The sequence below is a fragment of the Malania oleifera genome, chromosome 6 (assembly GCF_029873635.1).
Source record: "Malania oleifera isolate guangnan ecotype guangnan chromosome 6, ASM2987363v1, whole genome shotgun sequence".
NCBI classification, from domain to species: domain Eukaryota; kingdom Viridiplantae; phylum Streptophyta; class Magnoliopsida; order Santalales; family Ximeniaceae; genus Malania; species Malania oleifera.
The window spans coordinates 92,148,642-92,160,806 of record NC_080422.1 but is presented as its reverse complement, the minus strand read 5'-3'; the positions used below and the strand labels follow the sequence as shown (position 1 = coordinate 92,160,806).

The 12,165-nt window shown below is 36.6% G+C and overlaps 1 protein-coding gene across 1 annotated transcript; it reads right to left on the bottom strand.

The window, feature by feature from the left end:
* Positions 1–10,480: 10,480 nt before the first annotated feature.
* LOC131158709 (uncharacterized) lies at positions 10,481–11,902 on the bottom strand. The gene is made up of 5 exons (XM_058113572.1): positions 11,671–11,902; positions 11,435–11,623; positions 11,195–11,318; positions 10,705–11,128; positions 10,481–10,573 (listed from the first exon to the last, which is right to left on the bottom strand). Exons 1-5 carry the CDS (start codon positions 11,900–11,902, stop codon positions 10,481–10,483), a joined length of 1,062 nt encoding a protein of 353 aa, XP_057969555.1.
* Positions 11,903–12,165: the final 263 nt, after the last annotated feature.

The following is a 12,165-nucleotide window of genomic DNA, read 5'->3' as shown; positions in this document are numbered from 1 at the left end:
TATTATCATGTATAACTGGATACGTAAGTACAGTACAAGTAATAAAATACACCACCATTTCCATGTTGCTTAACATAACAGTATTGTAGGTTACTATCCAAAGTACTTCTAGTGTACATAAGTATGTCCCCTGTTTCTGTAAACCTGTATATAAGTAATAGTAATTGAAAACTTTCCCTGTAGATAACTGTGTGTCATGATTTAACCCTTCATGACAGGGTTGTGTGGCCTGTAGGTGGGATTTACCCTGGCTGGCCAACTAGGAATAAATCACTATACTCCATCGGTCTGATCTACCCACCTCTACCCATATCTAATGGGGAGCTTGTCCATGTCAAGGGCCTAGGTGATCGACCTACTACCACGTATTATCTAAATAGGTGGTTGGACTCATAACATAAATATCTGTAGCAACGGTACCGTGCTTTGCTGTATGGTCCTCCAGGGTCTGATACTATATAATACATCTCTATATATAACTATCTGATGTACCATGATTCTGAAATAACCGTAATAACAATGATACTGAATAAACTGTAACTGTAATCCATATGTCATAGTACTGAGAATTGTATATTCATACACTGAAAACTGCATACTCATAGTACTGAAATTCGTATAATCATGGTACTGAAATTTGTATAATCATGGTACTGAAATTCGTATAATCATGATACTGAAATTCATATAATCATGGCATTGAAATTTGTATAATCATGGTACTGAAATTCGTAAAATCATAATATTGAAATTCGTAAAATATATCTCCATACTATATTCATATTCTCAAGCCACACCATACTTAAGACATAATATTCATGATTTAATAAACTGTATAATATTTTAAAATTACCTAACATAGCATATTTCCCTTACCTGACTACTGGAAAGCCCCTAGGGTATACTGGCCTAACACCCACAGGGCCTCCTGCATAATGCCAAAACAAAATATCAGTATTTCTTCACCTACATCATTTCCTATAACTGTCAGAAGGCCAAAAATGGACTAAAAGGCTTTATCCTAAATTCGGGATGAAATCCAACTTCGTTTCACCAATGATCCGCTCCAGCAGACTTGCAGAGAACTTCGTCAGAAACATCGTGGTGGCTTCAGATTGTCGATCCAGCGACTGGCGGGGCCGAAATCGAAGAGAGAAGTAAGAGGGGTCGTAGGAGAGAGAGAGAGAGAGAGAGAGAGAGAGAAGTGCTGCAATTGAATAAAAATATGATTTTTCACTATTTATAGGGCCAGATTCGTTGACGAGGTATGTCACCTCGTCAACAAGTCCTTCAGTAAATTTTTCGATGAACCTTACCCTTCGTCGACAAAATTCAGAGTAACTCAATCCTTCACTCGGTATTTTCTCGTCGACGAGATCCTGAAGACCATCGTCGACGAATCCCTATATTTGTCGACAAAGTCTACTACCTCCTTCTATTCATGTTTCCATTTCTCTCCCTCATTATTCTTCTAATACTATTATTCTTTGGGCCACTACAAAATATTATATCATCTACGTAGATTTGAATTAAAAGTATGTCATCTTTCTTAGTTTTAATGAACAAGGCACTATCAATTTTTCCAATTGAAAACCATTTCTCAATTAGAAATCCACTATCTTTCATACCAAACCCTGGGGGCCTGTTTTGATCTATACAAAGCCTTAGTTAGTCTGAATATATGATTAGGATTTTCTATATTTTCAAAACTAGGGGGTTGTTCAACATATACTTCTTCATTAATATACCCATTTAAAAATGTACCTTTGACATCCATTTGGTATAACTTATATTCTTTGTAGGAAGCGTAAGCTAACAGCATTCTTATAGCTTCCATTCTGGCTACAAAGGCAAAGGTTTCATCATAGTCAATCCCTTCTTCTTGGTTATACCCTTTAGCTACAAGTCTCGCTTTGTTTCTAATGACTTTACCATTCTCATCTTTTTTATTTCTAAATACCCATTTAGTTCCTATGATCAAATGATTTTCAGGTTTAGGTAATAATTATCATACTTTGCTTTTTCAAATTGGTTTCATTCTTTTTGCATTGCCATTATCCAAGAGTCATATTTAAGGGCCTCTTTAACATCTTTAGGTTCATCTTGAGATATGAATGCATATTGATTGCATAGATTCTTTAGAGAAGATCTAGTAGTTACACCTCTAGATGGTTCACCTATAATTTGATCTTGAGGGTGATTTTTTTGTAGTTCTATTCTCTTGGTAATTCCGGATTTTCTATAGGTTCATATTTTGAGTTTTCTTTATTTACTTCATTTTCTTCCTTGATTTCTATCTCATCCTCCTTTTTGAAAATATCATCCTTTTCTTCATTTTTGACTTCTCTTGAAAAAGGATTTAATTCATCAAAGTCTATGTGAATTGATTCAATTATGGTGAGTGTTATTTTGTTATAGATCCTATAGGCCTTACTATTTGTAGAGCATCCTAGGAAAATTCCTTCATCCGATTTAGCATCAAATTTTCCTAAGTTATCTTTATTATTGAGTACAAAACACTTACACCCAAAGACATGAAAGTAAGTTATGTTAGGCCTCTTCCTTTCCATAATTCATAAGGTGTCTTGTTTAGGCTTGATTTAATAGAAACCCTATTAATTACATAGCAAGTTGTATTTACAGCTTCAGCCCAAAAATACTTGGGTAAGTTATTTTCATTAAGCATAGCTCTTGCCATTTCTTGAAGAGTTCTAATTTTTCTTTCCACAACTCCATTTTGTTGTGGGGTTCTAGGTGCTAAAAAATTGTGGCTTATGCCATGGTTATTGCAAAATTTTTCAACGTCTTGGTTCTTAAATTCTCTTCCTTGGTCACTTCTTAGATTTGAGACATTGTACCCTTTCTCATTTTGAAGCTTCTTTCATAGAGTGATTAACAAATTACAAGTTTCCTCTTTGTTAGCTAAAAACAATACCTATGTGTGTCTAGAGTAATCATCAACAATTACAAAGGCATATTGTTTTCCTCCTAAGCTTTGAGTTCTAGTAGGACCAAACAAGTCTGAGTGTATGAGTTCTAGGAGTCTATTAGTTGATATATGTTTCTTCTTTTTGAAGCTTGTCTTGATTTGTTTTCCTAGTTGATAGGCATCACACACTTTATCTTTGATAAACTTGGTGTTAGGCAAGCCTTTAACTAAATTCTTTTTGGAGAGTTTAGATATGAGATCCATGCTGGCATGTCCTAATCTTCTATTCCAAAGCCAACTATTTTTACTTATGGCAGCTAAGCAAGTTATATCTTGAGAGATCAAGCTATCAAGGTTTATGCAATGCACATTATTCATTCTATGTGTAGTGAATAGTGTCTTATGATCCTTAGAATTCTGAATTATGCATTTTTCTTTCTTAAATATTAGTTCAAATCCATTGTCACTAAGTTGACTAATGTTTAATAGATTATGCTTTAGATCATCAACTAACAAGACATCATCTATAGTGAACGAGGAGTCTTTACCTATTTTACCAATTCCGATGATCTTGCCTTTTACTTTGTCACCGAAGGTTACATATCCCCCATCCTTTTGAGTTAGAGAAGTGAACTTAGATTCATCTCCCATCATATGTTTTGAACATCCGCTATCCAAGTACCATTTTTCTTTAGACGGAGTAGACCTAAAGCAAACCTACAAGAAAGGATTTATGTTGTTACTTTTGGAACCCAAACTTTCTTAACTTTCTTTATGTCTTGTCTAGTTTTAGTGTTTATCTTCCATTCCTTTTCTACTTTGATGTACTTTTTCTTGAGTGGACAATTAAACATTATATGTCATTTATTTTTACCATGTAGCAAGTAGTATGCTCATAAATGTTTGTCGATGAAGTACTTGCATAGTGTTTAGATTGATTTAAAAAATATCTCATAAACAAGTTTTTCTTTCTTTTGTTTGGTGTTCCATTGTAGCCAATTCCTTCTTTATTGTTAGCCATCCTTTGTTGTGCTACCATTTTTTTGATGTTATCTTTACCTCTGGTAAAGTTGTAAATAACCTTCTCCTTATCATGAATTTGGTTTTTAAGATCAACTATTTCTAGCACTCTCTTGCTATCTTCATTCACTTGAGACTTAGCTAATTTTTGAGACATGTTATCTACTTTCTTCACAAGCTCTTCAATCTTTAGGTCCTTTTCTTTTTCAATAATTTTTGAAGATTCAAGATGATTTCTATGTGTTTCGTTTTGTTGTTTCAAGCTTATGTTCTTTTTTGAGACCTTAATGAATTTATTATGAAGAGAGAATAATTCAGCTTGAAGTTCTTTAAAAGAAGGCATGCTTTCACATGAATTATTACATGATTCATCACACGAATCTTCTGAGAAAGAGTAGTAAGAGTTTACCTCTTCATTATGTGCCATGAAGCACATGTTCGCTACTTCTTGATCGCTTGAATCGCTCTCCGATTCACTCGAACTTGTGTCATCCCAAGTTACCTTTTTTGCAAGCTTCTTTTTCCTCTTTTCCTTCTTGAGTTGTGAGCAGTCTGGCTTGATGTGTCCGACCTTTTTACAGTGATAGCAAGTGGGAGGTTCATTTTTGCTTTTGTATTCCTTTTTATTACTTTCACCTTTTTCAGTTTTTGATGTGTTGAATTTTCTAGTGAATTTCTTGTTTCTTTTGAAGAATTTTCCAAGTCTTTTAGTTATGAAAGCTAAATCTTCATCTTCTAATTCACTAGATTCATTATCTTCTTCACTTGAATGTTCTTTAGAGGCTTTTAGAGTTATAGATTTTTTATTTCTATTTTCAGTGTTTCTTTCTTTCAAAATCATTTCATAGGTTAGAAGTGATCCTATAAGTTCATTTAATGAAATTGTTTTGAGGTTTCTACCTTCCGTTATGGTTGTGACTTTCGGCTCCCAAATAGGTGGAAGTACTCTTAGAATTTCGCGAATCATCTCATGGGTGGAATATGTTTTTCCTAAGGCACTTAGTGAGTTTATGATATGTGTGAACCTAGTGTACACGCTTGTTATAGTTTCATAGGAATTCATCTTAAAAGCTTCATATTCACTAGTTAACATATCAATTCTACTGTCTCTAACATCTACTGTGCCTTCATAGGTTACTTCTAATTTATCCCAAATTTCCTTAGTTGTTTTACATGCCATTACTCTATTGAATTCATTTGTATCAAGTGCACAATATAGGACATTTATTGCACTTAAGTTAATTTGCAGCATTTTGTAATCTAATTCAATTAGTTCTTTTTCTTCTTTAGGTACTTCTTTTCCATCTAATAGTTTATTAGTGATCAGATTTCCATTTGTGACAACATTCCATGCCTTCCAGTCCATTGTTTGAAGGTAGATTCTCATTCATTACTTCCAAAAGGTGTAATTGAGTCCACAAAAAGTGGGTAGTTGAGGATTGACCTTCACCAAAGGAAGCTACTCCTATTTGTGCCATCTAGATTTTTATATACCTACTTGTTAGGATTTGCGATAACTGCGCTCTGACACCAATTGAAACATAAGGTGTAGTCCCAAGAGGGGGGCTGAATTGGGTTATTTAAAATTTCTTAGAGTCTTTTTATGAGTTTTTGGCTTTTTACAATCTTTTAAAGACTTGTTATAGTCTTGTTGATTAGGAAATCAACACAAACACTTACTTCTTCTATTCAATACACAACCACAACATACACAACCAATTGATTAACTGTTTAAACCAAACAAAGACAATACAAGTAATCAATATTTGCTTTGCAATATTCAGTAGCCCTGTATATGAATGTGCAAGTCCTATAGTTGGCCTTTGAACTGAAGATTAAAATAGCATCCAATCACTCTCTCCAAAATCAGAATTCAAATAAACCTTCAGCTAATAGGTTTTTGGTTGTTAACCAATCAACGTACTCCCTTACGGTTTTCGCAAAATATTGATTAACCAACGTACTCCCTTTCGATTTCTGTAAGCCCAAAAACAAATTAAGCTTTGGTTTATTTAATTTCCAATATACGTTGTTTTTATGATTGAAAGAATTACAACATCCACACATTTTATATTTTTGTTGGAATTTAAAGAGAGTAAGGGAAAGAGAGTGACACCGCTATTTTTTTGAGGTTCGGCTTATCCTAGCCTACGTCCTCGCCTTAGGTCAACCACCTAAGGATTTCACTATCCTTTGTTCTTTCTGGGTGGAACAAAAACCTTTACAACAATCAACTTCTTTTTCAGGAAGAGAAACCTCTCTATACAACAACCTATACTTGGTGCAACGATCCAACTATACCTTAAACCATTAAAGATCTAGTAGAAAGGAATGGATATCTGCGTACAAAAACACTCTTAAACACAGAGCAAGTTGTACAAGTTAAATCACTAATCGTACTTCAAAACCAAAACTGAATAGAAAATGTGAAGCTCAAGGTTTGGAAGTCACCAATGGTTCTTTCTTATTGATATAAAGATTTTATTTTAAAATCAAAACCAAAGCTTTTTAATCAACCAGCAACTTCGTAGAGTTTCCCCCAGCAAGAGTGTGAGCAAGTATGAGCTTTTAGGAGAACTTTAGCGTAGAAAGTGTGTATTGCTTGAGCATCTTTTTTCATTGAGCAAGGGAGGTATTTATAAACTTCTTAAAGAAAAGTTTCCTCATTTAACATGTAGTATTTAGGTAACTTTTCAAAAGATATTAAATCATATAATCGATTTTGAAAAACTTTCGATATAGCTCGAAATTTAAAAATCTCCGTAGAGTGAGTCGGTTGACTCACTCGATTGGGTCATTTTGTTATAGTCAATCAGCTGGACAGATAGCTAATACCATTTTGTCTCTTCAAAAAATAATTGTCAGTTGGCTGACTGAACCACGCTCAAAATAGTTAGTCGACTGGCACTGTCAATCGGTTGGGTGTTTTCAGTTCATCGAATTAGTCAGTTGGACAGTTAACTTTGTTATAGGTTTTCTGTCAGTCAGCTGATTGAACCACGTTCAACTTTTTTAAAAATTTAGTTTACTTGAAAAACTCAAATACAACTTTCAAAAACATTTTCAAGGGTTTTTCAAGTGCTGGTCTCTAAGTCTTTGTATCTTAAGGAGCTTCACATATCTAAATAGTAATGACTTGAAGTACTTACAAATATCCTTCTAATCATGATCTCCTTAATCACTAAGTCTTGGAGCCTCTTGAGGTTCAGTCTTTACTTCAAGATTTGCTTAGCCTTTAAGCGCTTCATTTGTCGTTCATTGCTTCAATATACTGAGAAACCTTCACTTGATTGACTTTGATTTCCAACTTACTTCCATGATTAACCATGAGTGTCCTTTTACTTAAACTTGAAATAAAGCCACTCAACAACACAAGTTAAAACATCCTTCATTTGTTATCATCAAAATAAGATTGAAAAACTCAATTAGGCCAACCTAAATTCACTTGTTCTAAAATCTGTATTTTCTACTATACAAATATATTATAAACTAAATAATAATAATCTAGTAAAACATATAATTTCTGTTGACTATCATACTAAAATTCCTAACATAGCATATTTCCCTTACCTGACTATCTAAGCACTAACTACTATTTGCAATCCCACGTGTGTGACATTCATAATTTTAACATCCTAAGATAACACATATATATTTTCCAAATCAAAAAACCGAATTAACCTAAATAATTATCATACACATACTCCTTAAATTCACATATGCACAAATTCTAAACTATAATCCATATATCATTTTACCTAGGTTCCTAAAATACCACTTACTGGGGTCTTCAACCCTTGTCCGCAGGATCCCAAAACACCCTATTCCTGAAAATATAATATCCTAGTTTTTCTTTACAAAACCCCAGTATTTTCGCATATAATGTAGAATCTGACTTCAAATGAACTAGGTAATATTAAAAATGCTCAAATAATCCACATACCCTAATTTTGGGATGGTTCTCAAGTTAGCCTAACCAACGGATTACTCCAATAGATTTGAAGAGAATCTTCCGAGGAGTAACGTGGCGGCTTCAGATCGTCGAACTGGAGAATAGCCAGGATAGAAAGCTAGAATGAAGGTGGAGAGGACAAAGTTAGAGAGAGAAAGAGAGAGAGAGAGAGAGAGAGAGAGAGAGAGAGAGAGGGCTGCATGAAGTTTTTTGCGCTAAAAATCCGATTTTGGCATACTTATACACCTGCCTTCATCGATAAGACACGTCACTTTGTCAACGAGGTCAAGAAGGAAGTTCATTGACGAACTCATAACCTTCGTTGACAAATTTCACAAATTCCTTTTTTCTCTTCCTCTTTTATTATTTAAATATCATAATTCTTCTTATCTCTACAAGTATGTTCAAAAATTTCATTCACAACTTTCATACACATTCAACGCATCAAATTACTGTAAAAATTTCGGCAGTCTCCTTTTAAAAAAATGACTATATCCTATCCAGGCACTTGTTGAAAGAAAACATTTTTCCCAGACAATTGATACTAGTATGTTCACTAATTTCATTCACAACTTTTATACACATTCAATGTATCAAATTACTGTAAGAATTTCAATAGAGTCTCCTTTTAAAAAATGACTATATCCCATCCATGCACCTGTTCAAAGAAAACATTTTTCTTAGATAATCGATACCAGTATGTTCACAAATTTTATTCACAACTTTCATACACATTCAAAGTATCAAATTAATGTAAAAATTTTGGTAGTCTCCTTTTCAAAAATGATCATATCCATCAATGCATTTGTTTAAAGAGCACCTATTCAAATCGAAGTAACTACTAAAAGAAAATAATTTTAATCGGGAAGCTAGGAAAGGTCACAACATTCATTTACAACTTTCATTCACACCTGTCATACACAACTTTCATTCACAAATAAATGTTGTACAAATGAAATGAAAATAATGGATCATACTACTCCATGTCGCATAGAGGTCATCTCCAGTTTCGGGGTGGTTGTCGTCTGTGTCTGCCCTTTCTGGGTATCTCCTCTGCGCCTGGTGTCCTATACCATCGATGTGTTGGTCACTAGATACTGGTCAGTAGCGAGCACATATCCCTGTAAAGCCATGCTAGTGTCGCAGACCCCCAACTGTACAAGCATATCTCTGTCAGCTCCACAAGGAGTGGGAGGAACATCAGAAGCGCATAACTCCCTGAAAGGTCGCAAAATAGCATCCCACATATTAAACGCAACAAGTGGGTTCGTGCGTGGCACGCTACAGTATGTGCATCTGCATCTACCAGGAGCTGGTGAAACATCTCTCCCCTCAGGAAACTGCATGCGAATGCGGGCACCAACCATCTCGTTATTAGGTGGCACCACCCCTAACAATTGCTGACATATACGACATAGTGCTCCTCCCTGACCGGCTGCCCCTACTCTACTGGTCCAACAGTACGACCAGTGACGAGTCTCCCATCAATCGGTAGACTAAACAAAACCGCAACGTCCTGGAGGGTGATAGTCGCCTCCTCGTGTGGTAGGTGGAACGTGTGCATCTCTGGTCTCCATCGCTCCACAAAGGCAGTCACCAGATGCCAGTCCAATTGGATATGGCCAATCTCATATATCCCATACAAGCCTGCATCTTGTATCCATCTAACGATGTGGGCATCTACATCTATTTGGTCATGCACTAACTGTGTTCCCCCTCAACAGTATAAGGGGTCGACGTGAGAATTAGCCCACACTTGGCTGGACTGGTGTTGATCACCCATTGTCAGGACACTGGCATTGGTGGCATATGTCGCATAATGTTTGTTAGTGCTCCAACATGACTCAACATACTGGATAACGTTCAACCGTGTCTCTACACATGCAGCGAGAATATGGGAGCAGGGAAAGTGTAAAGCTTGCCACTTCCCACATGAGCATTCGCGTCTACCATGAATTCTCAAAGTCTGGACGTTGTTTCCTTTATGTGGCCCCAATTGTGCGGTTTTGATGCTAAAACAACCTCTAAACCGGTTGAACGTCGTGACTCGAAGTCTGGTCGCCTTCAGCTTCTTTCGTTCCATCGCTAGCATGATATGCAGAGTGCATGTATTTCCTTCAAATATTGCATTACGAGTAGCCTCCCGTCAGATATTGAAATAATGTGAAACGAGGTAAATTTTTAGTTACACAAGGGCTATTATTAGGAGGCTACAAGCATCTTTCAAGACGATATTGAAACATTCCACAAGGTTAGTGGTCATGTTCATATACCTTCTTCTACCGTCGTGGCACTGAGTCCACAAATAAGGAGGGATCTGATCGAAAAAAGACTTTGCTAGTTCTCCACCCTCATCGAATATCCTCTCCATCCACTTGTCAAATTTTCTTATCTGATACTCCCTTTCCGTTCGATTAGCCATATGCTTAAGATTGACACTTCGTACTTTCGCATTAAAGTTGCTGACCATGTGTCGAAGGCAGAATCGGCGGTGGGCACATGGTGGTTGCCAATCACAATTGCATTACACAGCAGCGAGAATTCCTAGATGCCGATCCGATATAAGGAAAATGTCGTCCCTATCGGTAATGGAATGAAGACAACACAGAAACCATATCCATGTGTCCAGGATTTTCTCTTGGACAATAGCAAATGTAAGGGGAAATATTTGCCTATTTGCATCCAAACATGTCGCAATTAGGAGTTTGCCCTTGTACTTACCCTACAAGGGTGTCCCGTCCACACATATGACGGGATGATAGTGACAAAAACCTTGAATAGATGTTGGAAACTACCAAAATACGGATACAAATGTTGCAATGTTCTCGCTATTTGGAACAGGAGTCCACCTCCACTTGACTATAGTCCTAGGATTGTATGCACACATCGCTTCCATCCACTTTGACATTGTTTGGTAGGACATCTCCAAATCGCTGAATACTTGGGCAATTACCTTCTGTTTGCCCAACCAAACCTTCTTATATAAAATTGAATAACCGAAATGACGATCTATGAACTCTTTCAATGTGGCGATTGATGTCGATGTATCTCCTCTTATCATATTCACTATCTCCCTAGCAACGAGGGATGATATGATTTGGTTCTGGTCCTGCGAGAAAAGTTCATTCAAACACGTGTGTGGACCACCATATTGGGTGATTTCGAATAATCGGTGTTTCATCTGATACATTGCACGCACTCTCCATCTGCAATCAAACTCCTTACACCTAACAACCCATAACATTGGGGTAAATTGCACAATGTGGAAGTCATGGTGGGTTTAAGTGTGATACATTTGCATTGCCACTATCAATTGATCCTTTGACCCAAATAACATCTCCCTACTTAGCTCAGAGGATTCATCCCAACGAGGCGCCCGTATAGGAAGCTCCTCTTCCCCAGTTAAATCTACAACATCTACATCAATATGACCGTACATCAGAGGTTTGTCCATAAACTTGGTGTCGTATGTGACATCATTCGTTTCATGGGGGGTGGGCTCACATCATCGGGGAACTCAATTAATTCTTCACTCGTTTCCTGCTCGTACGTGTCATCATCTTGAAGATTAACATTGTTTGTAATGTTCATCCCCTCGTCTAATGCATCGTCCACAATGGTGAACAACAATCCTGGACCTTCTATTGGAACTTCTTCACAACCTCCCCGATCATTCGTGTCAAGAACAGGTGTTTCGTACGTCGGCGGCTCGAACGATGATCCTGGACATTCGTTGAATCCACCGTAGGCATACCACCAACCTCCGCACTCATATCAATATGACGTGTTTGTTGGGTCTCTTCCTCCACTTCAGCCAAATGCTTCGGGGGCGCCCCCAGCTGCCTATCTGGGGTGACACCCATTTTAGGAATGGTTTCGACATATAATTGCACAGTTAAATAAGTCGGACCTACGCAGTGTGCATCCAACACAATGCGCAGACTGTAATCATCAGTTATAGGAATAGTCTCATAGAAGACTATACCATTGAACCCTCGCATAAGGTATCTTGCGGTCACCCGTAATGCATATTGATCTGGATCAATATGCAAATATTTGTACATCTTCAAATACAGTTTATTTAATTTACACCTATGACCAATTCGAATTGGTCGAACCGACTGAGTACTATAACTAACACCTTCTACTTCGGTGATAATTTTCCCCCTATATACAACAACATCGTCACCGGAACACTGCTTGAGCTTCTTGCCATTACGATCGACCCTCGGAAAATAGAAAATACTTAAAAAAAACAAAATTG